A 12404-nucleotide genomic window follows, 5' to 3' on the forward strand; every position below is an offset into this window, starting at 1 on the left:
CCAGGAACCACTACTCTGATCTCTGTATCTCTGTGTTGCTTTGGTTTGGTTTATTCTTTCATTGTTATTGTTTGTTATCGTCCACTGAGTGAAATCTAGCAGTACTTGTCTTTTCTCCATATGACTTTTTTTACTTAGCATCATATGGCAGATAACAAGATGTCATCTTTTTTAAAGGGCTGAGTAGTAGTCCATTGTGTGAGCAGTTTTACACACAAATCACCTCTTTATCCATTTATCCATCGATGGGCACTCAGGTTGTTTCCATATCATGTTTTGTTTTCTTTGTCACACACCCTAGCTATTGGAAAGTCCTCTGAAGTTAAAAAAAGTACAAGACAGGAGTTCCCATTGTGGTTCAGTGGGTTAAGAACCCAGTTAGTGTCCATGAGGACTTGGGTTCATGAGGCTCAGTGGGTTAAGGATCCCACATTGCCGTGAGCTATGGGGTAGGTTGAAGATGCAGCTCAGATCCGGTGTTTCGGTGGCTATGGCTGTGGCCGGTGGCTATGGCTCCGATTCGACCCCTAGCCTGGGACCTTCTACACACCCTGGGTGTGGCCCTAAAAAGACAAAAAGAAAAAAAAAAGTACAAGATAATAAAACCTTAGAAAAATAAGTAATTCTTTTATTTCTACTTCAAAATAGACTATGTACATCTGAACTCTACGGGAAAGGAGCCAGGGGGATTATTCCATCATAAAAATAAATAAGATCAAAACAGTGATGGCTCATTCCAGATCCGTCCGTAATGCAGCTGGGAGGGGCTTGAGCTGCCAGGTGTCTTGCTGTCCGGGGCCTTCCTCTGTCAGTGACCTTGGGCCGCCTCACAGGGACTCCGTGCCTAAGAGCTCCTGGAGCGTTGTGAGGACTTGCTTTGGCTGCCCGGCGGCCAGGTCCTGCAGCCGGGAGCCCATCTGCTCCTGGAGGGTCCTGCACAGCCGGCCGACCACCGAGCGGACATTCCCGCCGCGCCCAGGCAGGACGCCGCTCCCCGTCATGCTGTTCAGAAAGTACCAGAGGACCGGAAGGACGTGGCGCTCCACGGCCTGGGGCTTCCGGGGGTAAACTGAGGCCACCAACACTGTCAGGGAGAAAAGAGGGAGAGTTGCTTGAGTCAGGCCCTCTCTCCCTCTCTTGGGACACCAACTCTGTCCCCTAAAAGGTGGGCAAGCCAGCAGGGCTGACCAATGCATGAGACACTCTGATGGAGGTTCCCAGGCTAGGGGTCTAATCAAAGCTGTAGATGTCAGCGACAGCCACAGCCACAGCAACGTGGGATCCAAGCTGCGTCTGCAACCTAAACCACAGCTAATGGCAACGCCGGATCCTTAACCCACTGAGCAAGGCCAGGGCTCGAACCCGCAACCTTATGGTTCCTAGTTGGATTCGCTAGCCACTGGGCCACAACGGGAACTCCCAAGGTTTTCAATTCTTTTAAAATCAGAAAGAAAACAGTATCCAGCCTGGTGTATATTTGTGTTCATACCAACCAGTTGTAAAATATTCTATTTTTTAAAAATTTAAACTTTTTTTTGTTTTGGGGGTGTGGGTTTGTGTGTTTTTGTTTTTGTTTTTTGTTTGTTTGTTTTTGGTCTTTTTTATTTTAGGGCTACATCCGTGGCCTATAGAGGTTCCCAGGCTAGGGGTCAAATTGGAGCTGTAGCCACCAGCCACAGCCACAGCCATGCAGGATCCAAGCTGTGTCTGTGACCTACACCACAGCTCATGGCAATGGCGGGTCCTTAACCCACTCAGCAGGGCCAGGGATCAAACCTGCATCCTCATGGATGTTAGATTCATTTCCACTAAGCCATGGTGGGAGCTCCTAAACTTTTTTCTTTTTTTTAATGGAGCAAAAAGGGTGTGCAAAGGCAAAATGCACAGGGCTCGTGACAATCATAATTGGTCCTTTGAGTCCAGGGCAGAGGAAAGAGGCAGACACATCTGATGGCAATTCTGCTTCTGCCATGTAAGCTGTGCGAGCTTGCAAAAGCCACTCAAGCTTTCTGAGCCTGTTCCCTAATCTGTAAAGTAAGGATAATAATTCTGAACCAAAGACTCGAGGTTGTAAGAGATAAGACAATAAATGCATGGGAAATGTGACAAAGAGTAGCTGGTCCTAGTAGTGCTTTAATCTGCATTGCCACCTAAGAGAGTTCACACACACACACACACACACACACACACACGGGAAAGTTGTTCTAGGAGAGAGGTTGAGACTCTCAAATGAAGCATTCTGGAAAATAAAACAGCCAGCGGGAGATAAGACCAGCATGGCCTCTCTGAGTCTTGAGGCCGAGCCTCACTCTATGCCCAGCAATAATGCAGGAGGCATGAACACGCTTTATAAACTAGAGGGCCCTGCACAGACCCTTCATTCCAATGATGAATCCCCCAGGCCCCAGGCCCCCTACCTTCTCTAAACCCCAGAAAACCCAGAAGCAGGCTAAAACCTGCTAGCAAGCCTTCCATCATGCAGTAAATGTCAGGGCTGCCCCCAGTGTCAAGGCCACATCAAAGGCTACCCTAATTGCTGTGGCTGTGGTGTAGGCCGGCAGCTGCAGCTCTGATTCCACCCCAAGCCTGGGAACCTCCATATGCTTCAGTTGCAGCCCTAAAAAGACCAAAAAACAAACGAACAAAGGCCACCCCAAGCCACTCTGGAGGGGCTGCTCTGGGCCTCAGCCTTGGCCACATCACCCTAAGTGTGTTCATGCCAGCGATGCTCGCTTGACAATCAGTGCATTCTGCCTGTCATCCTGCCAAAGGCTAAGTGCTGAAGGCACTCGGCGCTGAGAGAAGTGCTTGATTGTTTATTTATGGGGCAAAGAAACTGAAAAGATCCCTGAGCTGAGAGACACCCTGGAAACTACCACTGCCTGAGCCAGAATCTGGGGCTCAGAGCTTTGTGTCCTGACTCCATTTAACGCTCACCCGAGAGGCAGGACCTTGTCCATTTCACAGAGAAGGAAACCAACACTCAAGGAGCTTGCCCAAGACTCCCCAGCTACCGAGGGGGAAAGACAGAGGCCAAGCCTGCCTCAACTCCAAAGTGCACGCTCTTCCCACCACTCACAGCCCTAAATCTCTAGGGGGTCCACATTTCAGAGGCTGGTCTGGAGTTTTGTTTTTAGGGAAACCCCCAACTTGTTCTTCTTTCATTAGCTTTAATATCATCCAATCCCCCAGGACATTTGTAGCAGGAGCCCCAACGGGTCCCTTTGATTTCAGAGCCGGCCCAAGACAGTGGGGAACCCGAGGGGGTGGCCCGGGCCCCCCTTATCTCAGCCTGACATTCTCACGGTGCCAGCTCCCATCGAACGGGTACCTTGTCTTTCAGGCCCTACCCTCGGGGTGCCTGCACCCACACTGTGGCCTCCCCAGGGGCTCCCCGTGTTGCAGAGCCCTCAGAAATACGATCCACAGTCCTGGGAAGGCGAACTGCACCCTGTGAGCGAACCCAGCTGGAACAGCTGCATAAAGCGGGGCCAGGAGGTGAGTTACCTGTGCTGGAAGCAGGCTGAGAAGGGAAAGCCACCAGGTCAGCCCCCCCACCTCCGGTGGGGGTGGAGAGCAAGAGGGAAATGGAGGGGAGCATCCAGAGGGAACGGGGGCGGCGGGGGGTCGCCCAATAATCCTGATCATCTACCTTTACTGAACTGCATCTCATCCCAACGGAGGTGAGAACTATCCCTGAGCCAGGCCCAGGCAGGGCCCTGCCCCTAAACTGCCACGCCTCCCCCCCACCACCCCCCGCCTCCCGCAACACCTCGCCCCTGAACTTCCCGCCTCCAGCAGAGAGGTGGTTGCGTCCTGAGTCCACATTCACCTGCCTGAGGGCAGGGGCTGGCTCTGGAGTGGGCACTGGCGGGAGGCACCATGAGGAAAACCCATTAACTTCGTGCTTAACAGGCAGCTGAGGGGATTAGCCAAAGATTTACTCCTGAGTTAAGCTGTGTTATTATTAGTCCATGCCGTGTGTCAATTGAAGTTTCCTTCCCTGGTCCTGGCTGACCCAGAGTTAACAGAACTGTGTAGAAACTCTTGTTTTTGAGGCATCTTGGAAATAGGTGGGTAACATTTACAGTAAATGGCTACCCACCGGCCTCTGGGGCCCGTAATTTACCTAAAACAAGGACAAGTAAGGGTTTCCCCTAGAGAATGCTGGTTTTGAGTGACAGATAAGGGTTCCCAGGCTGATACCCAGGGTGGTCTCACCCCAGGGTACCCACGGCACGGCGGCTGCATCATAGCCCCCAGCCCTGCCTCACTCGCCCCTCTCTGCCTGGAGAAGGCCTGGCATCTGGACAGGAAGGAGCCACTCTGGGGACACTGGGAGGACTGGGGCGCAAAGCCAAGGCAGGAACCAAGATGGGGTGGCAGAAGAGCTGGAATGATGCCCTCAGGCAGGTGACGTGCGCTGAGCACCTCTAGAGAGCCTGATGTTGTGAGTCCCTGGTTTGGCCAGCGAGAGGCTGGCACAGGCAACTCGGATGGGTCGGGGGGTGAGGGCCTGGGGAGAAGGGAAATAGTGAAGGCACACCAGACCAAGCAGGCACTGCCCAGAGGGAGAAGCACGAGAAGGGCTTTGCATGTGGGCCAGCAAAGGGGCAAGGACAGAAAGTGAGCTGTTGCAACAGGGTGGCACCGAGGCGGCCAAGGCAGGGATCACCCCCCCTGCAAGGCACGGCAGCATATACGAGGTTGAGGGCTCGGCTCTGCAGCCTGGCTCTGGGGGACAAATCCTGGGTTACTCGTTAAGGGACCCTGGGCACTTACCTTTCTGAGCTCTGTGTTTGGATTTCTGCAAAAAACGTGGAAGCCACACCCTCCTTGTGGGGTTGTCTTGAGAAATAAATGACAGGGCATATCACTGGGGGTGGGCGCGGAGCGGAGCCTAGAAGGCCAGGCAATGCCAGGCCCTGTGGGCCACTCCAGGGACCCTGGACACCACCCTGGAGACATGCGAGGATTTAAGCAGGGGGTGTCAAGATCCGTCTGCTTTTTAAGGGGACCCTTGGGAGAAGAGATTGGGTCCTTCTCCTCCTTCCTAGATGGGACCCTCCTAGGAGGGAGGAGGAGGCTTTTGGCAAGTTCAATAACCTTAAGTAACCTGCCCAGGTCAGGGTGACAGGGCTGCTGCTGACCCAGCCCTGCCCCCACACATAGTGTCTACCCGGAGGGGTGGCTTTTTCCGATTCACGCGCAGGTCCCCTAGGGAAGCCCCCTTTGCAAAGAGGAAGACATGCATAATTGTTTCTTTTAAACTATTTTGGTTATATGTAGACCGCCTCATTGTGACCCCATATAAGCAGGTTATCAACGTTTTTGCACATGGTCTGTGGGAATTTTCTGGTGACTTTTGGTCTTAGATAAGAGGTGGTTCAACCACGTGCTGGAAAGAAGAGAGAAGGGCTGGAAGGCTGGGCCGCTCACCGGACAGACGTTCTGTGACATCCAGCACTGCACGGCCACTCAGGAAACGCACCCGCCCAGCAAACGCGTGGAGGAGGCCGAGGTTGTCTGAAAGAGACAGAGGGTGTCAGTGGCCGTGATGCTGTGGCCCAAGCGAGGGCACCAACTGTTCAGAGCAAGGTATCCGCAGCACCCATGTAGGGAGGAGGCCCTTGGGGAGCTGCATTAAGTTTTCCAGGTCACAAGGAGGCCACTTGAAAAAAGTGAATATACATGGGATGTTTGGGGAACAGTAAGAGGCCTGTGATAGTTACACTGGCTCCCAAACAGGCCCCGTTTACTCCCACGGATCTGGTTCTTTTTTTTTTTTTTTGGTCTTTTTGCCTTTTCTAGGGCTGCTCCTGCGGCATATGGAGGTTCCCAGGCTAGGGGTCTAATCGGAGCTGTAGCCACCGGCCTACACCACAGCCACAGCAACTCAGGATCCAAGCTGCGTCTGCGACCTACACCACAGCTCACGGCAACGCCGGATCCTTAACCCACAGAGCAAGGCCAGGGATTGAACCTGAAACCTCATGGCTCCTCGTCGGATTATTAACCACTGCGCCACGACGGGAACTCTCGGATCTGGTTCTTATTGCCTGTGCATCCTCAAAACCACAGTGAGCTTTGGGGCAAAAGAGAGAGGTAGATAGAATGCCTGATGATAGATGTGCAATTGAGAGCTGATTTGTGGGTGGATAGATCGATAGATGGACAGGTAGGCAGACAAGTAGGTGACAGATATAAGTGACAGATAGACAAGTGCATAATAGATACAGAGATAGATAACAAACAGAGATGAATGACATAGAGATAGATGGATGAATAGATTCAGATGTGGATACAGTTTTAGAACTGAGGCACTAAGCCCTGACCATACCAAGGATCAGTAAAAGGCTAGGATCAGCATTCGGAAATCGTGGCTCTTCTCACAGCCTGAACCTGGGCTCTAAATAATAGGATACACCCAGAGCCGATGGGCGTATCCTACATTGAACAAAGCCTGATATCCTCTAGGTAACAAGCATGGAGCCAGGAAACGAAAGACCTAGTCCTCCTCCTCCTCCTCCCCTTCCCCCTCCAGAGACCCCTTCGCAGAGGAGACAGGCACTTAAACGTGAACCCTAACATAGAGCGGGAAGCTCCACGCTCAGGTAACCAAGAGCCTGGGGATTCTGGAGCCTGGGTGACCAACATGCCTCGGTCTGCCCAGGACTCTCCGCATCATGGCACAGAAAGCCCCAGTGTCCCTGGCAAACCAGGAAGGCTGGTCACCCTAACAGGAGCAGAAGCGCCTGGCTGGCTCAAGCAGGGTCAGAGGAGGGACCGTGCAGGTTGGGGGTAGAGGTAAGAAGGACCTTTCTGTAGTTTATATATAATCTCCCAGGACTCCAGCCACACCACCCCAGGAGCCCAGCTCTCCTGCTACCCAGCCACACCCATGGGTGAAGCCTGAGGCCTGAGCCCGTCTCCACTTGGATCGGTGAAGGAATGTGATCGACTAATGCTGAAATCCCAGCCAGTGGGTTGGGAGAGGTTCTAGGGATAAAGAGACTCTCTAGCATTCATTGATTGTATTTCTAAAATCATCCCCAGGAGTTACCCCTGAGACACAGTGGGTTAAGGATCTGGCACTGCCGCAGCCGTGGTGTAGGTGCAGATGTGGTTCAGCTTCCATCCCTGGCCTGGGAACATCCATATGCCTTGGGTGTGGCTGATAAAGGAAAAAATAAATAAAATAAAAACAAATCAACTCCAGCTGGATCCCATGGCTACTGGATTTAGAAGCTGCTCCTTCTTCCCCATTTAATTTTTTTTTTTTTTTTTTTTTTTTTTTTTGCTTTTTAGGGATCCAACCCGCAACCTCATAGTTCCTAGTTGGATTCATTTCTGCTGCGCCACAACAAGAACTCCCTTTTTTTTTTTTTTTTCCTGAGGTTCCACCTTTTCTGAGTTCCTTCCATACCTTAGCACACAGCCCCAGCATCCCCAGAGATATGCAATCAAAGCTTTGTTTTTCCCATCAGGCAACCATTCTAGCTAAGAGCTAACTCCTGCTTCCCTTGCTTGCCTCCTGAGATCTGGAAGAAATACAGAGGAGAAAACTCAAAAGCTCTGTGGTTTGCAAAAGCTCCATCCATAAGGCCAAAATAATTTGTTCTGGGAGATAAGAGATTCCAGGCTCTAGAAGACTGCAGTTAGCAAAGAAGTGGCCTCAGGGTGTCCCGGTAAAGCTGCAAATGTGTAAGAACAGAATTTTGTGTCAACGTCACCTGCGATACTGTTTCCAGGTGCTTCTGTTTCTCCCACCCCCATCATCAGCCATGAGTTCACCTCTGAGAGCAAGGGCTTCTCCCTCCTTACTCTTCCCCACCAACACTCAGTCCAGGACATTCTCTGGGCACCACTGGACCTCCCCTCTCCTGGCCACTGACACAGCCTTCCAGAGCCTGAGAGAAGCAGAGAGTTTAGGGAATACTTGCGAATGCACATCCCACAGCCATCTGCACCAGCCCATGCTCCCATGGTGCCTGGCACACAACAGGTGCCCAATAAATGCTTATGGAGAACAGGCAATGTTAAAGCAGAGGCACCGAGTTAGCCCAAACTGGTCTATTCCAGACTCCACTCTGAGTAGCTGCCTCTCTGCCTCCGACTGCTTTTATAGTGACAGTTCACCCTAGAGGTCACACCCAGGTTTTTGCTTTTTTTTTTTTTTTCTTTTTAGGGCCGCACCCACAGCATATGGAGGCCCCCAGGCTAGGGGTTGAATCAGAGCTGCAGCTGCAAGCCCACACCCCAGCCACAGCAACACAGGGATCTGAGTCACATCTGTGACCTACTTCACAGCTCACAGCAACACCGGATCCTTAAGCCACTGATCGAGGCCAGGGATCAAACCTGCGTCCTCATGGATGCTAGTCAGGTTCATTAACCACTGGGCCACAACGGGAACTCCCCACATCCAGGTTTAATGAGAGGCAGTAAAGGACAGTGGCTAAGGCGGTGGACTCTGGGGCCAGATTGCCTGGATTTGAATCCTAGCTCTTCCACATTTACTGTGTGACATTGGACAAGTCACCTACCCTCTTTAAACCTCAGTTTACCCATCTATAAAATGGGGGTAATACAAGTACCTTCCTCGTAGAGCTGCTTAGGATAGCACTTTGAGCAGATAATTACTGTGTAAGTATCAGCTCTTGTAGCTACTGTTACTATTATTACCCTGAGATACTCTGAAAGCCCAGGAACCTCCATGGTGGAGGGTCCAATTAAGAGGCTGGACTCTAACTTTCAAAACCTTCAAAATCCACACTAGCCCAAGGTTTTCACAGGATCCTCTTCTGCTCTCAAAGGAAGCCACACTGGCCTTGGTGCTGCCCACACAAAGGGCAAGCAAAGCCCTTCAATGCAGAGAAAAGAGCCAGGGGCTGGCAGAGCAAACACCTTGACCTCCCTGGCCCTAGCCTCCCTGCTCTACACCGGGGCTGAGGCCGAGACGGCTTCACACCTGTTCCACAGAGCCAAGCCCTAAGGCTCCTGGGAAGCCAGAGAAGGGCTTTTAAGAAAGCTTTAAAGGGAGTTCCCTTGTGGCACAGCAGGCTAGGGATCTGGCGTTGTCACTACAGTGGCTCAAGTCGCTGCTGTGGCATGGGTTTGATCCCTGGCCCAGGAAATTTCGCATGCCACAGATGAGGCCAAAAAAAACAAAAAGAAAGAATTTAAAAAAACCTGGTCCCATGGACAGTGGCAGCAAAGACACTGAAGTCCACCAATAAGCACAAGACTCAGTGAGTTAAACTATGTCACACAGCCGAATTCTCCGTGGCCACCAAAGGCAGGTCTGTTCATTTCAGGAAAACTGGGAATGATCTACTGAAACAGAAAAATACAAACTATGGCGTAGCACACAGCACGTGATGGAGCTGTTACAAGTGACTCAAGTGTGTAATTATACATAAATGCTCATGCGCTGCTTTTTTGAAAGCAGGATACAAATTTAAATGTGTTCTATAATGGAAAAAACAAAAACCATTTTTTAAAAAAGAAATACCTGACAATGCCTGCTGGCCGTACTTAGAACCCTAGCGTTACATAATGAAGAACTAATGTATTAAAATAAGTGTGACATAGTCATGATGTGGTCCACCAATATGCACAGAAAAAATACCCAAAATGGAAAGTGTCAAATGTTAATGGCTAGTGAAGATTTTTTTTTTCTTCCCAATGCTTCACATTTTTCATTTTCTCAGGAATGAATGCATGTGACTTCTACAGTGGTGGAAAGTAAACTTCACATTTTCAAGTTAACTAGAAAGACCGCGTAGCATGGGAAATGGTAGAATTGAATGACGGAGCAAAGTCAAAGTTGTACTGATATTACGATTTTTAACTGGGGAAGTCTGTATCCCTTAGACAAGAAGTAGAAGAGCAAAGAGACATTTTTAAGCAGCCAGTGTATTCAAGGGGCATCACGAATGAATTTTTTTTTTTTCCTTTTTAGGCCTGTACCTTCAACATATGGAAGTTCCCGGGCTGGGGGTCGAATCAGAGCTGCAGCTGCCCGCTTACACCCAGCTCACAGCAACACAGCAACTCGAGATCTGCACCTCATCTGTGACCGACACTTCAGCTTGTGGCCATGCTGGATTCTTAACCCATGGAGAGAGGCCAGGGATTGAACCCGCGTCCTCACTGACGCTATGTTGGGCTCTTAACCCTCTGAGCCACAACGGGAACTCCACATATGGGGTTTTAAGTTTCATGAATATAATGTTGGTTATATGATTTATATAGGGTGATGAATTTGAAGTCAGAGCAAAAGAGCAGAAGCAGATCTGAAGTTGCCCATCTCTGAGCCTGCGTGACCCCTCTAGCACGGGCCAGGGGCTGCACTAAATTAAGAGAACTCCTTTTGGCATTCAGTCTGACCAGGAAGGGGTGAGCTATCAGCAGTCTGGTAGTTTAATTAGTGAAGTTTCATCTGTAACTAACCCAGTAACAGAGCCCAAAGGCAGCACAGCCAGGAGAGCTGCCTTGATCCCTGGACCAACTGCCCTGAAAGCAGAGGTCTTGGTGCTGAGTAGAAAGGGTGCCCCTCCAGGCTCGGCCCTGGAGAAGCCCTCAAGCCGGCAGGGACAGAGGACAGAGTGTGGGGAGCAGGGCTCATGACACGTTTCCTTTTTCACTGTTCCCCCAAAGGAGACGTGGGCAGAAACCCCACCTGCTCTGTCAACCAGCACACCCACACCACAGCCTCGCTACACCAGGGAAAAGCAGGGGACCAGAAGAGATATGGTGGCTGATGAGTTGACTCTGGCACTAAATTCCAGAATCAAGAGCTTGCCTAAGACCAACCTCCCAGGGAGTCCCCTTCGTGCCTCAGTAGTTAGCGAATCCGACTAGGAACCATGAGGTTGCAGATTAGATCCCTGGCCTCGCTCAGTGGGTTAAGGATCCGGTGTTGCCATGAGCTGTGGTGTAGGTCGTAGACGTGGCTTGGATCCCACATTGCTGTGGCTGTGGTGTAGGCCGGCAGCTACAGCTCCAATTAGACCTATGGCCTGGGAAGCTCCACATGCCATGGGTATGGCCCTAAAAAGACAAAAGACAAAAAAAAAAGAGGAGTTCCCATCATGGCGCAGTGGAAACAAAACTGACTAGGAACCATGAGGTTGCGGGTTCGATCCCTGGCCTGGATCAGTGGGTTAAGGATCGGTGTTGTTGTGGCTGTGGTGTAGGCTAGCAGCTACAGCTCCGATTCAACCCCTAGCCTGGGAATCTCCATATGCCGCGGGTTCGGCCCTAAAAAGACAAAAAAAGACCAACCTCCCATTGTGGCTGTGTGATCTGGACTTTGTGCCAGAAGACGGCCTGTCCTGACTGTGTTCTCAACCCCCTTGGCCCCCGTTGAGCAGGAAGCAAACAGTAACAAGCTGTGACTGTCCACACTTAAGTATTTCACAGCCCTTCACAGCTCCTCTCCAGCCTGGAGCCCAGAATCCCTCCTGGAGCATGAAGAAGCCAGCCTGGGAGAAAGCTCCCTCTGCTCAAAGAGCTCCACACCGCTTCCAGGAGGGGCCTTGGGTGCTAAGGTCTACTGGAGCCACCGGGCTCAGCCCGGGAGACACGGGAAGGAAGAGGTTCTGCTACGCCTGCCCCAGGCTCTGCTTCCACCAGCCAAGCCCCTGAGACAGTGGCAAGTTTCGTTGCTTGCATCCAGCTTCCCTCTGCAAGCCAGGCTCCGACCATTCCAGGCAGAAGAGGACTCTTCCCCCAGGAGAGCGCGATTCCACCCCAGTCCTCGCTGGCAGGGATGAATTCTTGTGAGCAACCTAAATCCCTCCCATTCTGACCGTTGTGGGTTTAGAAGTTGGCTCATTATTTCACAGTTCAGAACACTTCCAAAACCAGCGTTACTGGTTGGGCTTAGAGGGTACAGATCACAGCAAAGCGCTCACCTACACCTGCTCAGATGACCTGGAGCCAGGACCCTGGGCTTCACCCTTTGGGGCCCAGGGGGGCCTTGAGTGAGGGGTTAGTGGGCTCCGTTTATCCCTTTGAAGCCAACCCCATTCCATTCTAGCTAAGCACTGACCTCAAGCAGAGAGGAGGCCAGTGCCCCTTCACGCCGGCCTCCATTCTCCCTGCACCAAGTCCTGCGACGGATGGACCCGGACCCGAGGGAGCGTCGTTGGCCATCCCCAAGCAGACCCTGTCCCAGGAGGACGGGAGACCCACAGCATCTTCCTGGATGCGGCAGCCTGCCTCGAGGTGTGGTCAGGTCACAAGCCGGCCACCCCCAGGCCCCCTTTCCAGGGTGTCCAGCCCAAGTGGGTATAGCAGGGCCCCAAGAAGAGGGGACCCAAGTCTTGTGACAATGTGAGGCACCGGATTCTGCAGCCCAAATTTCCAGAGCTCCAGCATGCCCAAAGAGGCCAACC

The 12404-nt window shown here is 51.6% G+C and overlaps 1 protein-coding gene across 1 annotated transcript in view; it reads right to left on the reverse strand.

Moving 5' to 3' along the window:
* The window catches only part of TOGARAM2 (TOG array regulator of axonemal microtubules 2), a 59625-nt gene continuing 47823 nt past the window's right edge, over positions 603-12404 (reverse strand). Inside the window, 3 exon segments of the mRNA XM_021087671.1 lie at positions 603-797; positions 799-1084; positions 5440-5526. Coding sequence (XP_020943330.1) covers positions 716-797; positions 799-1084; positions 5440-5526 — 455 coding nt within the window. The 3' untranslated portion in view covers positions 603-715.

The sequence above is a fragment of the Sus scrofa genome, chromosome 3, assembly GCF_000003025.6.
Source record: "Sus scrofa isolate TJ Tabasco breed Duroc chromosome 3, Sscrofa11.1, whole genome shotgun sequence".
NCBI classification, from domain to species: Eukaryota; Metazoa; Chordata; class Mammalia; order Artiodactyla; family Suidae; genus Sus; species Sus scrofa.